This window comes from Astyanax mexicanus, chromosome 1, assembly GCF_023375975.1.
Source record: "Astyanax mexicanus isolate ESR-SI-001 chromosome 1, AstMex3_surface, whole genome shotgun sequence".
Taxonomy (NCBI): Eukaryota; Metazoa; Chordata; class Actinopteri; order Characiformes; family Acestrorhamphidae; genus Astyanax; species Astyanax mexicanus.
Window position 1 is genome coordinate 76883770 of NC_064408.1, and position 27851 is coordinate 76911620.

A 27851-nucleotide genomic window follows, 5' to 3' on the forward strand; every position below is an offset into this window, starting at 1 on the left:
TTGTAGATTTTGCTTTATGTTTTGGATCATTGTCTTGTTGGAAGATAAATCTCTCACCCAGTCTCAGGTCTTTTGCAGACTCCAACAGGTTTTCTTCCAGAATTGTCCAGTATTTGGCTCCATCTATTTTAACCATCTTTCCTGTCCCTGCTGAAGAAAAGCATGCCCATACCATGATGCTGCCACCACCATGTTTCACTTTGGGGATGATGTGTCCAGGGTGATGAGCTGTGTTGCTTTTACACCAAACATAAGATTTTGCACTGTGGCCAAAAAGTTCGATTTTGTTTTTATTTGACCAGAGAACCTTCTGAGTCTCCCACCTCAGCTGTAGATCTCTGCAGTTCATCCAGAGTGATCATGGGTCTCATGGCTTCATCTCTGATCTTCACCTTGTTTGAGCTGAAAGTTTAGAGGTACGGCCGGGTCTTTGTAGAGTTGCAGTGGTCTGATTTCAATATGATCTCTTGCACAGAGCTCCTTGAGATGTTTAAAGCTTGGGAAATCTTTTAGTATCCAAATCCGGCTTTAAACTTCTATACAACAGTATCTCAGACATGCCTGGTGTGTTCCTTGGTCTTCATGATGCTCTCTGCGCTTTAAACAGAACTCTGAGGCTATCACAGAGCAGGTGCATTTATACAGAGACTTGATTACACAGGTGGAATCTATTTATCGTCATCAGTTTCATATCTATATGTTTACAGCCTGAAATGTGGCAAATTACATAAATACATGGGTTTGATTTAATACAAAAATATAACTGGCTGACAGAGCGAAGCCGGCTTTCACAGCCACGCAGAACACTGGTCCTGTAATCCCTATCGTGCCAATACGATCTGGTTGGCTGTGACATTTTCATAAACATAGGGAACCTAAGAATCTGTATTAGTAACATCTAGCAGACATCCAAAGAACTTGAAGCTTTTTAATAGAATTCCATAGAAAGGAGTGCGATGAAATGATGGGTATGCTGCCTGATACAGTTTTACAGCAGTTTGCTATTTCCTGGTTATTCACCTTTTGAATTTGTGAATAGTTTTTTTAGCTTTAAATTAGGTTAAAGATTCATTAACATGAATTCAAGAAACATTCATTTTAAGCATTTTTGTTATTTATTTATTTATTTGCAGAAAATCTTTTATCCCATACACTTTTAACTCATTAAGTCTCTGTCTACAAGACAAATCAGATTTATAGTCACATCTATCATGTAAAAGTGTATGGGTTAATAAAAAAAAATGAATGCATGATTAGTATACAGAAAGAACACAAAATATATTTAACTATATTCTATTTTATATTGTATATATTTCTAAATACTTAGTGGGATCACAAGGAGACATTAAATTATAGATACACAATAATTTATTTAAAAAGTTTGTGGAGGGGTGATGCAGAGTTCTACTGTAGCAGCACTGGTACAAATAGGAAGTTCATAAAGAATAAAAAAAACCCTAATATTTTATGTATAATACAATTTGAAAACAAGTCCTATATGTTTTACCATGGCCACAACAACCCATATTTACAGACTTTGTCTTTTTTCTTTAGGTTCAAAATGTAAAAGATTAACGTGTTATCATTAATCAAAAAGATGATAACCTTTAACGCCTTTAACTTTTCACTGTAAACTATTTTTAGTGCCAAAACAGTTACTTGGCACTGTATACAAATAATTTACTTCTAAAATACATAATTTGTATTAAAAATCTATTTTCTTGTGCTACATGATGTTTAATTCACTTTATCACATTACAGAAAGAAAACAGGGATAGTTATTTAAAAAAATATTTTTAATTACAGTGCAGTGTGTGTGTAATGACAGACTGTATATGCTCTAATACAAATAGAATAATATATTCTTACAGTGGTTCTTAAAAGCTTGTGAACCCTTTAGAATTGTCTATATATCTGCATAAAACCTAAAAGTTGATTAAATCATCACACAAATGATAAAAGTAGATAAGAAGACTAAAATCAAATAAGACAATAATTACTGTCAATACTTTATTGAGTAAAATGATATTACATATTTGTGAGAAAAAGTATGAGATCCTTTGCTTTCTGTATCTGCTGTGACCCCTTGTGTAACTAAACAACTGCAACTAAACATTGTTTCTGTAACTGTTGATTAGTCCTGCACACTGACTTTTAGCCCATTACAAAAATCGGGAGCAGCTTCAGTGCTGTTATATTGGTGGGTTCTACATAATTTCTATTAGATTAAGGTCAAGCGATTTACTTCCAAAACATGAACTCTAGTCTTCCATAACCATTCTATAATATAATTACTTGTGTGCTTATGGTCATTACCTTGCTGCATGGCCCAAGTTGTCCTGAGCTCTTCAGCATTTTCCTTGGTATACATTAAGAATCTTTTTTTCTATCAATGATGGAAAGTAACCCTGTAATGCAGGGTACTTTCTTTCACCAAACATAATCCTTCTTTTTTTAACCTAAAAGGTCTATTTTGGTCTCATCTGTCCACAACACATTGTTTTCCAGTAGCCTTCTGGCTTGTGCATGTGAGCTTTATCAAACTGCAGACGGGCAATGGTGCTCTTTTAAGAGAGCAGCAACTTTATCTCTGCATCCTGGCCATGCACACCATTGTTGTTCAGTATTCTCCTAATATTGGACCTATGAACACAAACATTTACCAATGTAAAAAAGCCCTTTAATTGCTTTGATGTTACCCAGGGGTCCTTTGTGACCTTGTGGGTTTTTATACACCTTACTCTTAGAGTGATCTTTCTTGGTGGACCATTCCTGGGGAGAGTAATATTGTTTTAAAATTCCTCTATTTGTACAAAATCTTCCTTATTCTGGACTGGTGGAATGCAAAGTCATTAAAAATGTTTTTTAGCAGCATCAACAACTCTTCTTCTGAGCTCTTGAAAATCTACTTTGTTTGTGACGTAATACACTTCCACAAAATGTGTTTGCAGACTTTGATAGAGCCCTGACATTGATATTATATGATGACATTTAGTTTTACAATCTTGTATACATTTTAAAAAATGTAAATGTAAATGTGTTATTTTAATTATTAGTTCACATGTAAATATTATGGGGGGTTATTTGTTGTGTTCAAACCTCATCCACTTAGTGCTTGTTGATACATAAATGCCTAGATTAATAAATGTTTATCTAATATTTCTGTCTGATTCTTTTTTTTTCTTATGTTAAGGATATTTGTAAAAATAATTTTTATTTTTTCCCCCATTTTCTCCCCTATTTACAGGCCAATTACCCGAACCACTCATTAGGACTTCTTCTATCTCTAGTGAAGCTCTAACCCCAGGAGGGTGAAGACTAACACAAGCCTCCTCCGATACATGTGAAGCCAGCCACCACCTCTTTTCAAGCTGCTGCTGATGCAGCATTGCCAAGAAGCATCACAGTGCACTCGGTTCCAATACATCATCTCACAGACTCCTTGTGCTGAGCGACATCACCCTTTGGAGCCACCCACCTGCCATCTACCTACCCAGTTGTGCTCTCTCAGCGCTCCAGTAGCTAATGGCAAGCTACATGAACAGGATTCGAATCGGCGATCTTCTGATCATGGTGTCAGCGTTTCGCCTTGTGGACCACTCTGCGCCCAATCAAATGAAATTTGACAAACTCAGGCAGCACTGTAAATGTATTATTATTTAACATTAAATAAAAATGTTAGAGAGGTTTGTAGTGATTATGATTGTTTAATATGGTATTCATTATCATAGTTATATAGTTATTATTATTTCAGGAATATCCTGTACTAAAAGAGATCCAGTGTGGACCCCTTTTCTTCCACTGAGGCTTTTGTTTGGGGTTCCCCAGATGAAGAAGCCCTGGCCTGCTGCTGCTGCTGCCGGCTGTCTATCAAACCTCAGCGTCCGCCCCCTCCTCCTCCTCCTCGCCCCTCCACCGGCGCAGCTGGCCGCCTGGCTGCAGACCCAGCGCTCTGAACTCGCTCACTGCAATCTGGCTCCCAGCGGCCGCGGAGCTGCACCTTTAACACAGCGCCGGGCCTCCAGCACGCTTATGTCGCTCCCCGCCGCACAGCGCCAATAACACCAGGTAAGCCTGTCCGCCGCGTGCAGCTCCGGTCCGGTTTTACTCTTTATCTCCGGACTCGGGGCTTTAAACGCGCGGTCGATTTCGAATACAGGCATGTTTGCGGAAGTGGCGGATTAGCACGGTTCACGTTAGCGCCGCCGCCGCGGCTGCTTTAATCGGCGTGAAGCCGCAGATCAGCGCGGAGACTCGGGTTAACCCAGCGAGCCTCCCCGCGCTCCCAACACCCGCTCAGCTCATTTAACCAGCGCTGTAAGCGCGCTGCTGCAGCTGCTGGGTTTTTAAAACCGCTCGACAAGATGAAGGAAAGCCGAGACAGGCTAGTGGGGGAACTCAAAATGGCGTCGAACCTTTGTCGTCTCCACGCTAGCGCTAGCACTAACTCGGTTTCACTTTTAGAGCCGATTAAACCCGTGATACGAGCGAAGTCAGGTAGCGAACCACGCCGTTTAAATGGTCAGAAAGTGAGTTTTTTGACAGTCACGGTGTAAATTAACGTAGGTCAGGTTTAGTTAGCGTTTTTCCGCTTGTTTCTCGAGTCGTCGGGTTCATTTTTCCCCCGGTAGTGGAGCTATAGCTGCTTGTTGTCCACGTCAGGGCGGTGGGGGAGGGGAACGAATCGGAGCAGTGAATCAATTCGTGAGGGAACCGAATCAACTGATTTGAAATTATTACATTGTGTGTAGCACATAACCTAGCTGTTTAATTACTGATTAATATTTCTAATTGTCAGGGTTCACACGGTCATTAAAAACAAGGAAAAGTCATGAAATTCGGAAATAGCCATTTCTAGGCTTGGATAAGTTTTGGAAAAAATAACTAGCTAGGTTAGCGCTAACTATCTTTCCTGGCACGGGGCGTGCGTGAGCTTTAGCGCTAGCCATTGCTTTTCTTACCCGATGTTATGCTGTTTGCAGTAAGTAACTAGTATGTAACTAGTTAACTATAGCAGGTATTACTCACTCCTGTTCTAACATTATAGTTTTAATAAAATATTAACGTTACTGTAATTGACTTGATTCCAGACTCACTTTCTGATCCGAATCTTGACTTGTGAATCAATGAACGTGAAATTCGAGGTTCCAAAGAATCGGTTCGGTAAAGTGAATCGGTCTTTCCATCGCTAGCTAGTGTGCCGGTCTGCCCGGGGTGGAGCCTTTGGGAAGGGAATACAGCAGAAGCAGAGGGGAGAGAGAGATATGCTGATGTAATCATCGCTTTTTCTCTTCCATAAAAAGTACTAGAGTAGCCAGAGACGTACACTAAGTCCATGTAATATAGTCCTCCCCAAACGCACACAATCTGACACGACTCTTTATTACTTGGTTTGGTTTAGCCACTGACCAACACTAAAATTATAGTCTAATGCAATTATCTGTGATTTTCTTTTTAGTGCACGTGTCTCTCCTTACTGATGGAATATATAGCCTACATACTAAAGCCAAATATCGATTTACAGAGTTGTTAAAATCTGAACATCGGTCCAGTGCCCATGATTTGTATTTAAAGCAATGATCTGTTGATACTGATGCCATTCTGGTATCATTAAGCATCTGTAGGGTGAGCTGGTATGATAAGAGGGTTAAGCGATATGGTCCTAAAATAAAAGCACGATATTTCACTACATTTTTGTGATAATGATACTCTTGGAGCTGTGAGAAAACACTACGTTTAAAATATATATTTCAAGAATACACTACTACAACAAAAACATTTAATTTTATTATTTCTGCGATATTATAAGGTATTATATTATAAGATATTATATTAATATCTTATATTATAAGATATTATATTAAGATATTATAAAAAAAGAATTTTATCAGATTTGTAACAGAAGTCAATCATCCAGAATGTCATGATACTGATAAAGCACCCCAGATATCTCCATATATCCATAATTAAAGTGAAATAAATGATGCTGGACAGATGAAATATGAGAAGTAGTACCCTGTAGTGTTAATTAGGGGTGGGTGATATGGCACTATATTTCAGGGTATATTGTTGTTCACGATATTCAAAAATGTTGGTGATATTATTGTGTGAAATACGATATGGTAAACCCCTATATGATATGATGTTAAAGACACTTCACTTTTATTATTAAAGAAAAATCACATGGTTGCCCAATGTGGCTCTGAAGTTAATATCCTTGGCATTTATGTATCAACTTAGATTACTGGTGTCATCCAATAAAAATAATTAAATCAATTAAGTTATTCACCCTAGAATTCTGTGATTGATCACACTTTTCTTCCTTAAGACTAAGCTTTTGATAATGAGTCATTCAATGTGATTAAAGTAATAGGCGAAGAACAATGGTGTAGTGCGTTTTACATCTGGAAGCGTAGATCTTTTTTCTTTTTGTTTACTGTATTATGATATCTCAGGGAAGTTTTGATGCTTTTAGACTAGAATATTGTAATATGCAAATGTTTTAATGGAGAAAATAAACTTTAGTGTAGCTTCATATTCCATGTTTAACAGCTTGAAAAGAGGAAATGTGTCATCAGCACACAACTGTGTGTGTGCATGACCACGAGAGTGTGAGTGAGGGAGAGAAAGAGAGCATAAACTTCAGCATAAATAAAAGGTAATCTACTTTCTGAACTCAAGTCACATGATTAATTTGCTTAGAAAAAATAATGCATTATTGTTGACAGCCCTACTTCATTTACATAGTCACTGATTCTTGTAACTTTTTCTTTATTGCCTTTGTGGTCTTGTAGTGCTGATGTTTAGTATTGGCTGTAGATCAATGTAGCGTTTATGTTGCTGTACAGAATTTGGATTTAGCTGTAGTAATATTTTAGGTTTGTAAGAGGCTGAATGTGTTGTTTAGGTTGTACTTTAGCGTAGGACATGTTGTTAGTCACACTGTGATTGTATGTCAGCTTGCACTCTGGTCTCTGTCTCTACAGTGCTGGGATGTCACTCATGCGGCAGGTAGGCAAAACACCCCTGTGCCCTCATCCTAACCCCCCCCTCCGTATATGGTTAACATGGTGTCTTTTGGGTTAGAGCTTTTGTGTGTGTATGTGTGTGATATAGGTAAAGATCAGGCAAATCATTTCCGTTGTGTTAAGTCATGACTCTTAACATGAAATGACTTTGCATATTTAATGCTTTGCTTTTTAAAATGCCTGCAATTAATGGAATTGTTGGTTTGTCTTTTACGTTGTGTGTAATTCGATAAATAAATACATATATAAATGTATTTCATTATTGTTATGTATCTATATTCGCATAGGTTTTTCACGCCTCATAGTCACCCACAGGTGCTCAGTCTAAGTAACTGGTGGAGGTCCCATCCCACCCAACCACCCCCCTCCCTCAACCCTAACTCTTGGTCCATCATGGGCTAATGACAGTTGACATCTACTGACATATTAGTTGGTGTCATGTGTTTTTTGTGTTCTGGCTGCATGTATGTCACTTTTAGGCTCCCGTACTCCTGATTTGCTGGCCGTGGAGACTCAGTGTGTTTGTTCACACTTTGTCTTTGTTTCAGCTCTCATGAGTTCCTCAATGGCGTCTAGATCCCATACAGGTTAAGTGTGGAGTCTTACTGTTTGTGCACATCATATGCATGAAGGAAGAAGGCTTGGCTTACGCTAGCAAAGTACATTTGTTACTTATCTGTGCCTCACAGGGCAATGGTTCATTTCATTGTGGTGTTCTCAGACCTATTAAAAGGATTAGAAGGGTTTCGATACGCAATTCTTGAATATGACAATGCCATGAAGAATAGACATTCAGTGTATATTTGAAATGCTTACATTACTCAAACACTCTACTGCCCAGCTGAAAAAAGCACATAGCTAGCATATATTGTTTGAAGATAGATTTTTTTAAAGGACTTAAATGATTAATGATGAAATGATTTCTCCTTTTTTGGTACATCAGTCAGCGTGTATCTATTTTCATCTTGTATCTGCCCGATGTCGAGACCCATTATTATGGACTGGAGGTGTGACCAAATGGATTCTCTATAAACAATGCCTAAAGGTTAAATTTAACCAGACAGTGGTGCAGATTAGCAGACTTTATATAGACTGTGTGTAGTCTGGGAGCTGCCCTTAATTTCCTTCTTCTACGAAAGAAGGGATTGCTAATTTGTGAAAATGACACTACAACTCCTTTAAACAAACCCATCGTTTAGTTAGCCTGCTGTGTGATTGTAGTTTTGCTGGCAAACCTGTAATTTACAGTTTTAGTGCCTATTCTGCATAATTTAATGCTGTAGATATGACCAGAAGCATGTATCAGAATCCTGTAGTTGCTGGAAATATTTTGTAGAATTCTTTTTGTTTGTTTAAGTTATTTGCTTATCAGTCTTTTCTGTTTGATCTTTCTTTCCTGTAGGATCGACATGTTCTCCAAAGGCACCAAGCGCAAGTTTTCCGACGATGGCGATGAGATGTTGGACGAAAGCCTGGCCGGTGCCCAGGTGTCATCATCCTATAGTCTGCAGCGACAGTCACTTCTAGACATGTCCCTTATCAAGTTGCAGCTGTGCCACATGCTGGTGGAGCCCAACCTCTGCCGGTCGGTCCTCATCGCAAACACGGTGCGGCAGATTCAGGAGGAGATGACCCACGATGGCAGCTGGCAGGTGGTAACGGAGGCCTTCTGTGGTGGTAGCCAAAGCCCTTCTGAGCGCCTGGTGGCCACCGAGGTGCTGTGCCGGTCACGGGAGCAGGATGCAGAGCCAAAACTCTTCTCTGTCCTCAGCTACGAAGGGTGTCGTGAAGAGGAGGTGGTGGCAGACGAAACATTGTGTTCAGTTTCGGTCAGTGACACCGCCTCCAATGTTTGTCTGTCAGAGAGTGCGAGGCACTGCTGGGAAAGGGATGAGCTGGTAGACGCAGACAGGGATGATGAGACCTGCGAAAGCTCTAGGCTTGGCCCAGGAGATGATGATGAAGATGACGATGATGAGGACGACGATGACGAAGATGAAGAGGTAGATATAGATGAGGAAAGTCCTAGGGACAATCCAAAGACCATGGGGCAGGTTTTTGGGACCTTTGAGATCAAGAACGGTACGCCAGGTCCAGACTCTGCTCTTGAAGAGCTCTTCTCAGACGTGGATGCCTCCTACTACGACCTTGACACCATGCTCACGGGTATTCAGAGCGCTCCTAAGATGGGTCCCTATGACCTGCTGGACAGTTTGGCCCCATCCCATGGGCCCCCATCCATAGGCTCCCCCTCAAGCTGTCGATCTGATCTCAATGAATTGGACCACATCATGGAGATCATTGTTGGTTCATAGACCAAAATCTGTCCAGAGACTTGTATACTTCTCTTAAATAATACCTGCTTTTCTGCCCCTTATGGAAAGCAAGTTTAATCTGCGGTCCTTTCAGGGAAAGGAGTCTGTGTCTTGTAAAGGATGGCCTTGATTTTATGAGCTGACCATAGTTATCTTATTTGCATACCCTTTGTATGTTTTTTTTATGTTTTCTTTCTGTATTTGTCTGTCCAGACATGCTGTTTTTTATTTATTTCATACATTCATTAACACTACATGGTTGGAGAGCAGAACAAGGCTTATACAAAAATGTAAAAGATATTTTCATATAGAACTGAAATTGTCTAAAATATGTATATAAATTTCTATATATTTTTTACGATAGATACTGCTTGTTAACTGTTACTGTACTCTATCGGTTTCATAAATTGGCAGATCAGATATGTTTTTTTTTTGTGGTCTTCCACTTACTGAAATGGTTGAAGGTGAAGGACTTTTATTCATTTCAGGATTCAGAAATGGCAGTAAGGATACAGTGATGCATGACTTTCTGTTGTACTTTAAGGTGCATTTTTGGCACCCAGCATTCCCCTTCCCTCCCCTCAGTATTTCAGCAATAGGCTGTCGGTCAGCTCAGATGCAGCTCGTTTTGCTATTAGAAGTCAAAGTATTCTTATATTTGTCTTATCAACAAATGAAGAATAATGGGGGCCAGCCCATTATATATGATGACTTTTAATTTATTCTATTTATTTGCTGCAAACTTACGTGTTGAGTGTTGGCTTTGGTCAAACTCAGGGCAGGAGAGATTTTTCAACTCTTATCAGACTCCACGAGCCTGATTCACCCAGACATTTGGGGTATGAGTATCATGGCTTTTAATTGGCCAGTTTATCTGGCATGCACTAGTCATTTGTTTAATTGCCGGTTAACCTTTGACATCTTCAGAAGGCTTTAATAAATCTTGTAACGTGGGCTGTGTTAAGACATTCATTTTTCGTTTGTTTGTTTGTTTGTTTTTTATTTTACAATTTTGTAAGACATTAATTTGATGCACATCTGATCCTTAGCGATTACAAAATAACGGCATGAAATTTCATTCAGTCAAAGCTTGTCACTTTCCAGTAGTGTGTCTTTTGCACACACATCTGCTCCAAACTGTTTTGATGTCTGAGGTGCAACCTGCTGTCTAAACACAGCCTTTCTGGTCCCTCATAATGAACTATACTGTTTCTATGATCCTATGCATTGAGTGTAGCAATACACTTCCTATGCACAAAGTGTTGGAGCACACTTTCAAGTACAGTGTTTTCATGTGTATTTTCAACGAAGTTAAAGAGGACAAGGGTTAACTGTTGTCTTCCTGTTACAGAAATCATTCAGTCATGTCTGAAAGGAGTTATTGCGTTCTGAAATGTTTTTTTGTGCAAGCAGTACAATAATTTTGAGGGGAAGTTGCTGCCCTCTACATTACATCAGTTTCATTTTTAAGTATGATCTAAATCTAGAGTAGATGATAAACATTTTATATGTGCATTGTAGCATTTTTATAACATTTTTAATAAAAGGTACAACTTAAAAAAATTGTGTACTTTCTTAAATACGTTTAACATTGATGGAATTATGTTTATTTATGTATTCAGATTCAGGGGTTATATAATATAATGGTGTGAAAAATATGTTTTTCCCATACAGATTTCTTTTGTTATTTTTGTCACACTAATATTTTAAGTATCAAACAAACTTTATTTTTCAGACAAATATAACCTGGGTAAATACTATTATTAAGGGAAAAAACTACCCAAATCAATCTAACCCTTTGTAAAAAAAAAAATTTTGTGCCCCCATAAATTAACTGATTATTCACACTTTTTGGAAATCTAAATTCAATTTCACTAATCTGATTACTACCAGACCTGTAGAACCAAGACATTGCTTAAATAGAACCTATCTGACAACATGAAGCAGGATAAAAGATCTCAAAAAGCAACATATTAGCGATCTTAAGAAAAGATGAAAAAACACAATTTCAGTTAAAGATCATACTGAACGTAAAACATGGTGGTGGTACTATGATGGTCTGAGCCATGTTTTGCTGATTAAGGACCTGGACAACTTGCTGAAATAAATGGAACCAGGAATTCTGCTGTTTACTAGAAAGTGCTGAAAGAGAATGTCCGACCATCTGTTCATGACCTCAAACTCAGGCAAACTTGGGTTCTGCAGCAGGACAATGATCCAAAGCACACAAACAAGTCCACAAAGTCCAAAAACAAAATTTAAATTTTAGAGTGGCCTAGTCAAAGTCTGATTAAGCTGCATGATCGTAAACAGGTTGTTCATGCTGGAAAACCCTCTAATGTGGCTGAATTATAACAAAGACTCATGGCCAATTAATGGTAAAGCTTGAATGCAGTTGACAACCAAGTTATTAGGTTTAGGGGCAAACACTTTTTCACACAGAGCTAGATATTTTTTTCTTTAATAAATAAATTTACCATTTAAAGACTGGCTTTTATATGTATATTCAGTTTATCTTTGTCTGATATTAAAGTTTGTTATTAACAATACAAAGAAGCAAAAACAAAATAAATCTGTAGGGGGGGGACTTTTTCACACCACTGTATATCCATCAACAAAAAAGTGACATACTTGCTGTTAATTGTGGAACAGTGTTTGAGGGCAGAATGATGAATCTTGTTTTTGGTTCTGGTGCAGGTCACAGCAGATTACTCAAGTAAAAGCATTTCAGATACAATCTGCATTTTCTGAATAGTAATCCCATCAGGTTCTGACATAATTCCGTTATTAAGAATGAAATAGTCATTAGAAATGGTTTGTCATGACTTCATCTCAGTAGTTCTAATTTTTTTACAGTAGTAATAAAAGCCAGGGAAGCAAAACCTGTCCACTTTATTTAATATTCGAAATTATAAACACATTCAAAACAAATTCAGAATTATACAAAAACTTCTAAATTAAAAAGAAGATTATATTGATAGTGGCTTGAAAAGTATTAATTCCCCTTGAACTTTTCCACGTTTTCTCAACTTACAACCACAAACTTAAATGTATTTTATTGAGATTTTAAGTGATAGACATAAGTGTGAAGTGGAATGAAAATGAAACATGGTTATACATTTTTTATCAAATAAAAATCTGAAAAGTGTGACATGTAAAAGTTGTCAGCCCTCCTATACAAATACTTAGTAGAGCCACTATTCTAGGCAATCACAACTGTAAATGCTTTAGGGTTTTTCTCTACCAGCTTCTAGAGACTGGGTTGGATGGAGAGCGTCTGTGAACAGCAATTTTTACATCTTGCCACAAATGCTCAATGCAATTTCAGACTGGGCGATTCTAACACATGAATATTCGTTAATCTAAACCATTCCACTGTAGCTCTGGCTGTATGTGTAGGGTCATCGTCTTGCTGGAAGGTGAATCTCCTTGCCTTCAACAAGTTTTGTTCCAGGATTGCCCTGTATTTATCTCCATCCATCTTCCCATTAACTCTGACCAGCTTCTCTGTCTCTGCTGAAGAAAGACATCTCTACAGCATGATGCTGCCACCATCATGTTTCACAGTGGGGGGATGTGTTCAGGGCTATGAGCGGAGTTACTTTTTCTTCCCATATAGCGCTTTGCATTTAGGTCAGGAAGTTCAACATTGGTCTCATCTGATCACAGAACCTTCTGCCACATGTTTGCTGCAACTGCAAACAGCAATTCATATGTTGCTTAATTCATATGTTTCACACAGCTGCACTCTATAAACTTATAAAGTGACATTTTATTTGAGAACATTTTTTGTTACTCACACTCATGTAATACTTTGTGTTTGTTTCACTTAAAATCTTAATAAAATACATTTAAGTTTGTGGTTGTAACGTGACAAAATATGGAAAAGTTCAAGTGGTATAAATACTTTTGCAAAACACTGTATGTGTGTGTGTGGATATATATATATATATATATATATATATATATATATATATACAGTCATATGAAAAGGTTTGAGCACCCCTATTAATCTTAATAATTTTTAGTTCTAAATATTTGGGTGTTTGCAACAGCCATTTCAGTTTGATATATCTAATAACTGATGGACACAGTAATATTTCAGGATTGAAATGAGGTTTATTGTACTAACAGAAAATGTGCAATATGCATTAAACCAAAACCGGTGCAAAAGTATGGGCACCCTTATCATTTTACCCATATCACTACTTTTTACTGCCTTACTGAAGCACAAAATTGGTTTGGTAACCTCATTGAGCTTTGAACTTCATAGCCAGGTGTATCCGATCATGAGAAAAGGTATTTAAGGTGGCCAATTGCATGTTGTTCTCCTATTTGAATCTCCTGTGACGAGTGGCATCATGGGCTCATCAAAACAACTCTCAAATGATCTAAAAACAAAGATTGTTCAACATAGTTGTTCAGGGGAAGGATACAAAAAGTTGTCTCAGAGATTTAACCTGTCAGTTTCCACTGTGAGGAACAAAGTAAGGAAATGGAAGACCACGGGGACAGTGCAATGTGCAGTGACGTGCAATTGATACATGTAATGTCATGTAAGGAAAATTATATCACACACATCATGCTACTTTTTATTTTTTATGGAAAATGCACACTTTATCTTTTTTTGTGACATTCCAAACTGAGGCAGATTGTATGTGCTAAATATTATTTATTGTAATCAAGTCTGATAGATAATATATATTTTATTTCAGTCTGTTATATATTTACAAAATAAGGTTCTCTAAAATGTTCAGACCAGTTACATGTTTTTGCTTAAAATAATTCATTTAAAAATCTATAAAGTCTCTAATTTGACATGGGGTGCCTAAGCATTTACATGAGGCTATGTATGTGAATATGTATATTCACTGAAAAGAGGCAGCTAAAGTTATCATGTCCTTGCAGTGGGCCTACTCGTGGTGAAGAGCACGATTCTTCCTTTAGCATGTAATTGACGTCATTCTCAGTCGTGACTCTATACGTCACGGCTTAAATCCCCTTTCGGGACCACGGAGTGCAGGGGCTTGTAGTACAGCAGCACTGAAGGATACGCGTTGTTCCTGGTGCTAGTGCGTTTTGTGAAATAGAAATTAAGTCGTGCACATTATTTAACCAAATCAAAATCAATTCTAATTAATTTGTATAGCGCTTTTACAAGCGATGTCACAAAGCAGCCTTACAGAAATGTGATCACAGGACAGGGAATTAGGCAAAACGTGAAACATAAAAATACAAAAGTCCTGGTGAGCGCGGAGGCAAGGATGATCTCCCTCAGAGCTGGAGGAGGAAGAAACCTTTGGCTCCACAAGTATGAAAGGATTACACACTATTATATTTTCTATACAGGAATGATATCTCTGTATTATTACGTTTAGGTCTATGCGTTACACTCACTCGTTATTTATTACATTACAGTGATATATTTCCATATATTTATGTATTTTTTAATTGTATAGAAACGTCTAGCAAAGCAACTTATTAGGCCAGCGTTTTCTAATGTGGAAGCCTTGTTTTCACCACCCTGTCTTACAGTATTTCAGAGAGTCACGTTTTTAGTCTGTGGGCACAGCGGAGGAGCGAAACATAAAGGGCGGGCCAAGGAAGGCGCTCAGCCAATGATGTGCAGTTACTAGATGGGTCTGAAATATGTTTGGGCCAATCAGCGACGTCTCTCGGCCACGAGAAGGCGGGAGGAATCAAGGGGCTCAGTCAATTGTATGCCGTTACTAGGCGGGCCCGTGATCTGATTGGACCAGTGAAATCCTTCCCAGCTGACGACCGTCAATCAGCTGAGCTGGGTTCGCGTAGCTTCTTCACTCCAGCGAGAGTTTCGCTCGCTCGCGGTTTTCGAATTCAGCGACCGTGTTTTCCGCTGTAAATAATGTTTAGACTCCGGGTTAAAGGGGGGATGCGCGATTTAGCGACCAAACTAAACCAGCAGCGGCACCGTTATCTGATACTGCGAGAGAATGTAGCGACCGCTCGAAGACACCGGGCAGATTAATCCGTACTTTCTCCGACTTCTCTAGGGGTAGAGTTTAGTCAGTGAGTCGGGGTGTCTGAGGCGACGGGCAGCGCTCAGTCCAGTGTTTAGTGTTCAGAGTTTGAGTCAGTACAGCGCGGGCACACCACCGAGCTGGGCTTAGCCAAACATTATGGTATGGGTCAAAGGGATGTTGTACCACTGGAGACGTCCATGAAAAGAAAAAGAGGGCTTCACACTGCTTCAATGTGTCGGCTGGATGTGGACTCCGCGGTGGCTGTGCTGAAGAATGAAGTTGAGCCCGGCGAAGGAGATGCCCTTTCCTCTTCAAGGTAAAAACAACAACAACAAAAAAAAAAAAACACGTCTGAATGTTAAAAAGCCTTAAAACGGTTTTAACGGAAACTTAAAAAAAAAAACTGCTTCTTCAGGAGAGTAACTTAACCTTAAAAAAACTTAACAGTTAGCTTAGCTAACCTAGCGGTATGTTAGCGAAACAGCTAGCTAACAGTGTTTAATGGTCTTCTATAGCTTGTGTTAGCTAAGCTAAGCTAACCTAGTCCCGCTGTAAGAAACATAGCTTTTAGGTTAGCTTAGCTTGCGCTAGCTAGGCTAGCTAAATAGCTAGCTAGGCTGTGGGTGTATTTGAAACGTAAGACACGCTGCCTACTCAGGCAGGAAGGCACCCAGTCTGGTCTGAATCGAAGTTAAGTTATCTAGCCTTCTGTTTTACTGTGTAAATATGTTTCACAGTGTAACGTTACACTGTGTTAATATCAGCACGTATATTTGTATATTTTCCCTTTCAATGTAGATAGACAATTTACCACTATACTAAAACCTCAAGTCAGCGTTGTTTGCATTTCAGATACAGCCTGTGTGTAGCTAGCTTGCTAACATACAAGGCTAGCTAGTTATTTAGCTGATAGCGGGCTCGTGTTTACTCTTGGTTATGTTTATCTGTTGTGTACAAATCGTGGACGTCGAGAGGCACATTTAGGCACGATTTGAGCAGAATGAACCGCAGAGTGAACAGCCAGTGTTTTCCAGTAGCAGCGCGGCCGTGGGTCGCTGTAGAGAGTTGTCCGCTAGTGCTTGGATCTGTTGCGTAATAAGGATCAATCTGACAGCCTCCGGTAGGTAACGGGGGCTTTAAAAACGTGACCACCACTTTACTGGTAGGTGTGTGAAAGAATATTGATTTTCGTTTGCTTGCATATTGTTTGTACGAGTTTCTTCACTACTACGTTAACTTTCCCCCTTAGTTAGCTAACGTTAACGCTAGTTCGCTAACTAAATAGCCGAGGTTCCAAAAGCATTGCTCTGCAGCACTTTAGCAACGGCGCTTCTTTTTTTCTTCTGTTTATTTCCACAGTTATTTTCAATGACTTAGATTTAGGCTTTTTCCATGCATCAGATTTAAGCTTAGTTTGCCATTAGCTAAATAAAGTTTTTTTTAATTAAATTTGATATTTTGTAAGGAGTTAAAGTAACTGGGTAGTGCACCAGAGGTACTTTTATCTAAGCTACTCATTTTTTGCTTGTTGAGGTCATACGGTTGACCAACCTCTGTGGACTAAGCCATACATCTCAGCATCTTCCAGAATTGTGCAGCAGATTCTGATACACCCTGGCGAGGTGACTAACCTCCTGCCTCGCCGCTGTGACTCAGTAGTCAGCTCGGCGTGCTTTGGTGTTGCCCAAATTAAGTCTTTCCGCCCCTCCGTCCTGCCCGCCCATTGGTTCATCAGTCAGGTTTTACTAGACTTTTCTCCGCCCACTCCTTCACTCCTCCACCCAGTCTATCCCCGGCGCTCATTTCTTTTCCTCCTCAACTCAAGCTTTCCCTGGACTTTCCCTCCCACACATGTATCCTTTATCCTTTTCAGCGCGGAAATATCAGCGCATCACAGCTAGAGCTGCATAGTGTTTTTCAGCGATGTCATCACCAATGTAGGAATTTTGAGCCGATGCCGATATCCAGTATAACATACGTAAGCTACATATCTGCCACTTACAGAAAGACTAATCACACATCTTTAAAAGTAATAAAATTGACTTAAGTCAATTCATTGTAAATTAGCACAGCCAATTTTGGCCAGTTGTAGTAATTTGGCCAGAGTTGCTTGGTCCTTTTTTCGACATACAATAAATACAACAGCAAGTATCTGTTCCGATCTGTTCTGGCCGATACTAATTTTTCTTTAAAAAATGGTCTGATACGAATATACAGAGCGCATTGTTATTCATTTAACATGTTGAATCATCGTCTGTTGACTGCTAAAAGACATTTTGTAATATTCTAAATCATTTACAATAATGCAACATACAATGCAGAGTAAAATAAAACTATTGGAATGTAAATGTTACTTTGAAATATCGTACAGTTCAAGTTATGCATTACAATTATATGACAAAAAAAGAACACAGTAGCCCTGCATCATCTACGTGTTCTGCTTTTCTGGATTGCAGTAGGCTAAATGTTTATAATAGATCATGAATTTGAATCATTAGTCAAATCTTTACCTCCACCCAATTAATTTATTCTGAAAAAAAATAAAAAAACACGTGTGTTATTACCTTAATAGACAGAGAAGCATGTAAGTTAGTGTTCATGCAAAGGTGTTTGTGTATTATATCGTATGTTATGTTTTTGCTACATTGCTCACCATTAAGACAGTGCATTGCCCAGCACTGGTTTATTTATTTATCTCTTACCCCTTTTTTTGTCCATATATTCTCGCTTTCTCTCGCTCTCTTTCGCTCTTCCCCCCCCCCCCCCCCCTCCCCCCCTTTCTCTCGCTCTCTCTGACTCCCTCTCTGACTTCTGGCTTAGTATTTTTCTTTGGTTTGTTTGTTTGTAGTCTTTACTATGATGTTTTTGCACAATCAACTGTATTCTTCCCTTTAGTGTACTTCTAAACTGCTTAGAAGGTTATTTTTGTATATCTGTATTTTTATCAAAAGTGTAGAAAACATCAAGTCTAAAGTTACCAGCTATAGATACAGAATCACTCACTGTTATAAGTGACAGTGTAACTGCGCTTTGCTTTAGATAGGAGAAATTTTGGGTGTGACTGTGAAGGCAGCTTCCTTTTTTATGATGTTAGAGCTTAGAGAACATCTGTATGAATGGCAGTGAACCTGAAAATTAAGAATGAAAATTTTTAATGTAAAGAGTTAAAAAGAGCTTAAAGACTGTGGACCTCAAGGCATGACAAAACTCAGCAAATTCTAAATTTTGTTAAATTTCAACAGAAACAAAACTCTTAGTACACGCAAGCTTAACCTCAATAGTGTTTAGCCGCATGTTTGGTGTAAATCTAGTGGTTTGTTATGGTGGGTGATTTTGGTTTCTTACTTAAGAGCTGTGTTGTTTCTTCCATAGCTTTTTTCCTGCCTCTCTGAATAGCATGAAAGGTACGATGTGACCAGGTTATGTCAGTGTTCTGCGCTGTTGTTGATAATATAGTAGTGTTAATTATAGGCTGTCTCTTATTTTTATCATGGTATCCACATCATGTGAAATAAATGTATACAATGGTACCTGTTTGGATAGCGTGTAAGCATTATCATGCCTTCTGAGACTCTTTTTAACACCTACACAAATCTAAATTGCATATAACTTTCAAAACTCATCCCAGTACACCCGTCCCAGTGCAAGTCAAGTGTAAATGTACAATACAAAATCTAATACAAACTAGATACTTATCACATGAAGTGACCAGATTTAAACAGGGATTATTGTCTATTATTGCACTTTGCAACAGCACACGAAGGAAGGAATACAGCCGTAAATAAAATAATAATAAAAAAATCAAGTTGTATTATTTATTTTCAAGTCTTTGTGCTGTTTAAGTTGAGCTCTTTCAGTGATCAGAAAGATCCACCTTGTCTGTTATAGTGGTCAACCATACTCGTAATAGCAGCCTGTATAAATGTATAGTATATAATAATGCCAAACATTTATGATCTACTAGTTATGAGTTATTGTTCAGCAATGTGCTTTTTCTTGTCTATGAACTTCAGTCACAGATGCGTAACCTTTTAAAACATTTTCTAATGTAGTGTACAGTTTCATAAGGAGAACAGTGAACAGCAGTATGATCAGTGTAAACCAGAACAAATCTATACCGGATTCCCACAATGGATGTCTGTACGTACAAAGTTATTTGTTTTGTGGCCTGAACCAAAAGTCAACAATGAATGCTGTAAAGAATGTATACTGAAATATATGTTAATGATCAATTGTATCCAGCCCTAATGAATGTTAGGGCGTTTTCACACCAGCACTATTTGATCCGGTTAAAACAAATTCTGGTTAATTTGTACCCATAGTATGGTTCGATTAAACAGGTGTGAAAACAGTAATCGCACTCGGGTTCGGATCAAAAGAACCGGACCGAGACCAGCTAAAGGTTGTGGTCTTAGTCTGGTTCCAAACGAACTCTGGAGCGATTCGCTTGTGGTGAGAACGTGATCCGGTCTCGATCCGACCCAGCTATCAAATATACTCCTTTTATTTTAACTGAAATGCTGATAAGGTGCAGTTTAAACGTATATATTAGCTTGATAACACTAATTACCACAGCTACCACAGTGTGTCCATGCACACGCTGTCTGTGCTGCGTTCACTGCTCAGTCACATGACACGGTTTATTATGATTACATCTGCGCTGCACAGACAAACACTGTGTTTGAACGCGCAGCTTTCAGTTTAACACTTTAGTATAGCAGTTTAACACTGTGCTTTTACAGCACAGGTAAATGCGCTGGAACACAGAATCTTCTCGCTGTATTTACTTTTTTCGTATATATATATATATATATATATATATATATATATATATATATATATATATATATATATATATATATATATATATATATATTTACTTCCATGCCAGACAGTTCTGACCAATCAGAGGACATAGCTTGCTCGCATGGTTTATTGGTGCGTTTAGGTTTATGCCTTTGGAAACCATCCAAACAAAGGGAGAAAACGCTCCAACTAAACAAACTCATCAACTGATCCAGACTGAAGAAACGAACTACACGCCCTTAGTTAAACAATAAACAATTTTGCAGGGTTTCTTCATTCATGCATCTAATTTGGGGCTTCTTCTCACTAATGCTGTAACTCCTGCCAGATTTCTGCTGTGTGCTGGTTTTGGCCATTGGTATTCTGAATAAACTCTGGAAATTGGGTGTGGTCTACAGGGCTGTGAAGTTAAGAGTCTCCTGGTTTTTTATTTCCTCTCCTCTTTCTTCATTTTCTGCACAAAATAACACCAAAATGCAATCAAAAAACAGTATGTTTTTCAAGCTCCAGTTTGGTATGTGTTGGACACACCACTTTTTTCCTAAGACTTTTTTGGAAATTGTCCTAGCTCACTTGTTGCCATGCCTCTTCAGGTGAATGTAGCCTGTGCACATTGTGTAGTATGCACCCTACTACATCTACTGCTTTTTATTCGATTTTTAGATTATTTTACAAATGTTAAGGCCATTTGTAAAATAATCTGAAAATTGAATGAAAAGCAGTAGCTTCTGGAGATAGATCATATGAATCTGTGCTGAAGTGAGGTGTATTCTGTTGCGCTGCAGCCTCTTCTCCAGCTACCATTGTATTATTCTCACTTTGATGGTCCTGTCAGTATTTATTTTTTTATTTTTGAGAGAGAGGGGAGCAGACTCTGTGTGCCACTCAAGCCTCAGCCTCTCATCCGTCGCCGTTGCCATGGCAAGCGGACCAAAGAGGCCAGTCTAATGACGGAGGGCCAATTTAAATCACGGTTTCACAGTTACTACCTTGAGGGGCCAAGCAGCATCCACACCTGTGTTGGAGTCACAGGTTTGTTTGAACCAAGACAAGAAAATCCAGGTGCTTTTTCATATAACGAAGCAATGGCTGGGAAAAAAAAAAACAGCTATAGTTTTTGCACGCAACAAACAAAACACTTTTCCCCTCCATGTTTTTAATGGTTTTTAGCTCCTCTTTCCACTGTAAAACCATTGGAATGTGTTGTTTTGCAGGAGACTTGGTGTTCAGTGTGCCCCTGTTCCATTTATAGCTTGCTGTTGCTGACAGAGACGAGCTGCAGACTGTGCAGCTCCTTTTCCAAGTTTGCTGTGTGTTCTTCCTGGAATTCAAATGTGCAGGAATACAGGAGATAAAGAAATATAGTTGCTTTTACAGAGCCTTGTGACTTCTTTGTAGGGAGGTAAGGCACCTATAGATTTAAACAGGAATAAGCCAGATGCACACTGCGGTCATGGATGGTTATATAATAACTAGCTTTGACGTGATACTCTTGAGAATTGCTAAAGACTGATGTTCAGCCCGATAGTCTACTTCAACAAATGCCCAGTTTGTCAACAGTTCTTGATGAATAGAGCAATAAAAATTGCCAAAAAATATTGGGAATAAAACAAATAACTATTTTCTCTTCTTATAAAATTACCATCTTCTTAAGATGTAGGGTGTTTTTACGTTTTAAAACATTAATTGTGAATGATGCATTATTTTTCCAGAAAAAAAATATTTTTTTGTTTGGTAAATATGATTGATTGGTGTTTTAGTAGCGATCTCATTTACAGCTGAGCTCAAACCAACCAACATCAGAATATTAGATCACCTAATATAACAGTATCCCAGAGCACATAAGTAGTGAAACGTATCCGTCTTGCTGATGAGCACAAAGAAAAGGTCTCATCTGGGCTCCCGTGGCTTCCTGTGCTCTCTGCAGTAAAATGGAGCAGTCTGCGGCCAAAGCTGCGGGGGATGTCTTTCTGCATGCAACAGCATGATGGATGGATGGAGGAGGCTGAGCCACCCACACTAGAGAGGGAGAGCGCAGAGAGGGATGGACAACCTATACCATTTACACTCCCTCCAAACATGATCTCTGTAGGCAAAGCAACTGGCTAATGATGTGTGGATCATTGTAACAATGCCAGTGCAATGAAACATTTGCCAATATAAATATGATTAATCAGTTTTCCATGATCTAAAGAATATTAAACTCTTCTTCCAAGTAAGGTACACATGGTGCAATCAATTTGTCATTTAATCAACTAATTAACTAGGGCCAAACAATAACAGTGAGTATAACTAAACATTCATCAGTTATATGTAACTATGTTTATTGTGTAGATAAGCTAAACTAGAAGGATTTGAGGAAATAAGATATGAAAAAATGTATACACCTTGATGAGCCACAACTGACAAGTGAACTCCAAAATATTGATTAATATAGTTCCACTAACACCTGTCAGTGGGTGAAATTTATATATTAGGCAGCAAGTGAACTGTCAGTTATTTAGGTTGATGTGTTAAAAGCAGAAACAATATCCAAGAACAGAAATTTAATAGGTGGCAAAATTGTGATGGCTAATTAACTGGGTCAGAACAATTTTTTTTGGTGCACAGCTTGTCATCTGGGTCTGTGATTGATAAGGAAGCTTCCAGCATAAAAAACAGGATGGGGGGATCTCTCTTTATTCTCTTGTATTAAAGTTTACTTTTGTGAACTTTGTGTAAAGTTGTAATATATTGTGTGACCAACCACATTTCTCTTTTTTCCCCCCACTGAAGGTACATGCTGGGCCGTGGAGTAAAACGCAAATTAAGTGACTGCGAGGACCCTGTGCTGGGCCTTCCGTACCCCCAGCAGCGGCAGCTGGTGCTGGACCTGTGCCTGGACAAACTGCAGAGCTGCCAGCGCCGCGCTGAACCCAGCCTTCACCGCTCAGTCCTGCTGGCAAACACCCTTCGGCAGATCCAGCAGGAGATGAGACTGGAGGGGAGAAACTGCTTGCCTCCAGCTCCACCTGCCCCTACGCTCCTTCCTGCCGCCACCCCACGCCACATCCCCGAGCTGCCGCCTGTGTCTTTAGACTGCCCTCCGCTCCTTAATGGATCACTGTCCCCATCTGCTTCCCTGGCAACAAGTGAGGATGGCGAGGCCCAGTTAGACTGTGTTGAAAGCAAACCACTGTATACATCCCTCTCCAACGAGGTTGATGGGAGGCAATCAGATTTACTGTTTGGCTCATTTGAGATCACTAATTCCACCAGCTATTTGACAGACTTGGCTCTGGATGACATCTTTGAAGACATTGACACATCTATGTATGATTCGTCTGATATCTCTGTGCTAGCAATCCCTGCCACACGAGGCACTAGTGCAGCCTCTGGGACAGGAGATGAAGGTCTCAAGAACTTTTCAAGCTGCACCCCAAACACCTTGCAGCTCTGCCTCTCTGACCTTAATGACTTGGACCACATTATGGAGATCCTTGTGCGCTCCTGAACCACTTTACACATGCAATCCTCTCTCAGATAGCCATCAGTGTTTTCATGGGAATCTGAATAATGAACTCTTTCATTTGAGAAGAAATTTTTTTTTATTTATTTTTGTACAAAGAACTGATATATTTATAAGAGGAAAAAGACTTGCATGACACATACTTACTGTAGGATAAATGCACATTATTCTGACTAGGTGGTCAAGCTTTGGCAGCCATCTTTCATATTTAAGCAAACTAAGAATTATATGCAGGGACTTCAATTATTGAGGCAAAGTATTACCATTGAGACTTATTTATACTGGATTGCCCTTTTCAATGGATTTTGAAGATAAAAAGCTATGTGGATTATGTGGACACACAAAAGCATTTTGAAAAGGCTTTTATGTTTGTGAACCAACCCCACAAATTTTTCTCAAGCATTACTTTTACTGTCCTTACAGTGGATCATAACGTGCACACTTAACACTCACACACTACCTCTCGAAAAATCAAGCGCAAGCTCTCTTTCTCTCTCTCTCTGTATAGTCATTGTTACAGCTGTCTTTCAGTAGTTGTTTTTCAATACCATTTGGGGAAAAAAAAACTGATAATGGTCTATATCCGTCTCGACCTGTGAAGGACCTTCGCCTACCTTCCCCTAGGAGAGAGAAAGTGTCAGTCCAAAGTATCTGAAAAGGCATCTTTCAATAGTTCCTTTCAGTTTTTTGCATTTTCTCTCACTTTGTTGGATCTTTAACGGGAAGGAATAATGTCCTTTCTTTTTTTGAAGTTGTATTTTCTCCTGTTTAACTTCTTTCTACTCCTGTGATTGTCAGACGCTATTGAACCCCTCATATAAACTTAGTGCCTACAATGGAGGACGAAGACTGGCGTTGGTGGAAGTGCACACTGTGGACCCACACATCGACTTGCCTGAACCTGTTTCTCTAATCCCACTATTTCAGTCTATTTTCTATGCTGATTGTGCTTTTCTTTTTCACTCTTAAGTAGTATTTATTTGTCTTCTGAAGAAGCCATGTCCTCAGATGTTTTACACGTCTACTTGCAGCCCTTAAAATGTTTCCTCTGGCACAAAGATGACCAGTGACTCTCATTCAAACATGATTGTGGATCTTGTGGTCAAGATGACCGAGACAGAATGTCCAACCTTGTATCCTCAGACATGGGGCTGTATCCAAATCCCTTTGCTTTTGACTTTACTGCTTGACATGAAGTATGAGACAGTTTAAGGCCTGCTGCACTGGTCTCTAATGGTCTGTGTTAAAATGCTTTCATTTTCATGGTTGCTGGACCCAACATGCGTGCTTCGAGCTTTCTGTATAAAAGTAAGGATTCACCAATCTGATACTAGATGCTGGTTTTATTGAATGGATTCATAATTGCTGGATGCAAGATTTTAAACAATTTGGTGCATGTCAGGTACTGGTGCATCCCTGCCTAAAAGGGTCAGTTTTACTAACCTTAGACTACAGCAAGGAGGAATCCTGTGTAATAAGCATAGTGTTTGTACTGAGAGGGGAGATGGTAGAGGGGGAGGGGAAAGAGCATAGGAGAGAGAGAGAGAGAGAGAGAGAGAGAGAGAGATTAGGAGGGGGTTAAAGCTCGAAGCTCCTGTCACGCGGAGGCTCTTGCTTGTGGAAAAGGCCACATTGAGAGTTTCACAACAACAGCTGGTATGTGTGTGTGTGTGCCTGTACACATTTGTGTGTGTGTCAGTGCCAAACCCCACCCCCCAAAAAGGGCCCCAAGGCCTCCATTCTCCTCCCAGCCAATGACCATTAGTTAGGGGAGGAGTCACAAGCTGCTCCAAGTAAAGCGCCTTCCCTTCTCAGGACTCTCACTTGTACTACCAAGACATATACTTCAAGAAATATCCATATGTTTTGATGCTTACCCAAAAAATACATTTGTCTCAAAATCTTTTCTTAAGTACCAAATAAAACCCAGCAATAGCTGGCTAAAAACTAGCGTTATGGGGTTAAGAGTTTAGGATTTTTTTTTTTTTTTAACTATTACAGAAAATTCATGTTAGATTTTTAACAATTGGGTGTGGCAAAAACAGAGATAGAGACTGGTAATTACCTAGCAGTAGTCTGTGATGGATTTTGTCCCCTCCCATCTCTTCCTTTAACTCAGGCTGGCAAACATCCTCCCCACCCCCCTCAGGAGACAGCAGGCAGAGCCACAGAGAAATTTGACCCCTGATGAAGTTTACACTGGGTTTTATGGTAATTTGCTTTGAGATGGGGTAAAAGAAGACAATAAACCAGAGACTTGTTTAATCACACCAAGACACCTTTTTTCTGTCTTTTACAAGTGGTTTCTGTTTGATGGTGAGAGCTCTGTATCAAAGTGTATAGCTTTGTAAGCTTATGTTTTTGTTTTGTTTTTGTTCGTTTTGAGCATATAACTATATATATATTTGTATTTCTTTTTTTTCCACGTGAGTTTCTATTTTAATTTCTTGGTCTGATGACCAAAGATTGTGAGATAATTTATTACATTTATTTAAGAGTGGAAAACTGTAGGTTTTGGTCTCGCTCCAGGACAATTAGTTTGTCACGTAGCAGGATGTCTGCTTCACCTCTTTTAACACCTCTTTTAAATAATAATTACATAATGTGTGTAAATAGTTTATTCAGATTATGAAGAGATTTTTTTATTATTGAAAGTATTTGTAAAAGTATGAAAATGTGTTCATTTGAATGACTGTGGGGGATCCTTTTAACGTGTATTTTAGTCTGATATTCTTCCTTGGACCAGGCAGTTAATCTGGCAGCTCCTTACACTGTTTTCACACTGAAATGACTGACTGCATTTAGGTTAAAAGGAAGCGTGTTGGCCTTACTGGTGTACTGTCAGTGAAATATTATTAGCATTTTTTTCCCCCATTTCCCCATTTGCTCAAGACTCTATCCTCTCTGTTTTAAGGAGTGGTTTAAGGTCGCTGTTTTCAGGATTTTATTTGGTATCAACAACAAACAGCTGCCTGATTTTCATTTATTCAGAGAGCTGGGAAACTACTCAGTACCATCATAGCACATGTAAAAAGCAGAGCTTCACTATTGAACTGCCTTTTGAAGATCCATAGTAAAGCACCAACTGCACAAAAAGTTCCTTTAAAAAGAGTATATGAAAAAACATCCTGAGTGAAAGAGTTATGTTTAATTAAGTATTCTCAACATGGTTATTTTAAAAAGCATCAAATGATTAGCTTTAACCATTTGTCATATTTATAGTTGGCCATTTTAGCAAAGTTTAATAAATTATCCTAATGAAATTGTAAAATGGAAAAACCTCAAATGTCACTTTTGTCCCAAGTGCAATATGAACATGAAGCGCTGTCTGACCTATTTGCAAATAATACCAATATGTTTAAGTTTATATGAATACATTTTTAAATAATGGACTGAAGACTCTGCAGCCCAAAATGCATTGTTTTCAGACTCTTTGCTCAGTCTGGTCTGTAGCTTGGTTTGTAGCTTTCTGTTGTGTAAATAATGAAGCCTCTTTTTTGCATCAGTCATATTCTATGCAATGCTACTGTAGCAGGTCAGTATGTCGGAATAAAAACTGAAATAAGATGAAGCTTTGTGTGTTTGGTATTTTCTGTAATTAATGCTTCTGTATATGTTCCTTTTAGCCACTAGATGTCTAAGTAGAGCACGAGCATTTCAGACCATAACAAATACTTATAAATACATATTTAGCCAGTCCCTTCTGCCACGCCTCCTTTTTCCCCATATGTGCTTTCAGGGCAGTGTTGCAAAGTCCAAAGAAAGTGTCTTCTTAATCCAGAAAGGTACAGTTCAGATTTCTACCTCAAACTTACCACTTACCAAAAGATCATCTTTTTCAAGGGTCTTGTAGCATTCGTTGCTCCACATCTAAGTGAGATTACTATAATTTTTTTATTTAATTTAATTTTGTACTTTTTTGTAAACATTACTGTTTTTTGACACAATATCCAAATGTGGCCTCTGCCTTCAATTCATCCCTGCAGTGACACACACACACACACACACACACACACACAGTAAGGGTTATGGACCTTGCTCAGTGGCTCAATAATGGCAACCGATCAGACCCATAAAACGGTCATTGATAACTTGGTGCTCTTAGTTTTGAGCCACCAGGGCCCCTATGGAGTGCCACTGCTACACAGCTTAATGCTATGGCACTTTGTACCACTATAGCTGATAATTGTTA

General features: G+C 38.9%; 2 protein-coding genes across 2 annotated transcripts; both read left to right on the plus strand.

The window, feature by feature from the left end:
* The first annotated feature begins 3791 nt into the window (after positions 1–3791).
* Positions 3792–10315, plus strand: cdca4 (cell division cycle associated 4). The gene is given in 4 exon segments (XM_015608114.3): positions 3792–4009; positions 4012–4068; positions 6987–7011; positions 8431–10315. Coding segments are annotated over 4 exon segments (1176 nt in total). The 5' UTR covers positions 3792–3828; the 3' UTR covers positions 9344–10315.
* A 4816-nt stretch (positions 10316–15131) lies between these two features.
* si:dkey-177p2.6 (SERTA domain-containing protein) lies at positions 15132–27230 on the plus strand. The gene is made up of 2 exons (XM_007258191.4): positions 15132–15661; positions 22927–27230. The coding sequence occupies exons 1-2, from the start codon at positions 15507–15509 to the stop codon at positions 23642–23644; spliced, it is 873 nt and encodes a 290-aa protein (XP_007258253.2). The 5' UTR covers positions 15132–15506; the 3' UTR covers positions 23645–27230.
* The last annotated feature ends 621 nt before the right edge of the window (positions 27231–27851 follow it).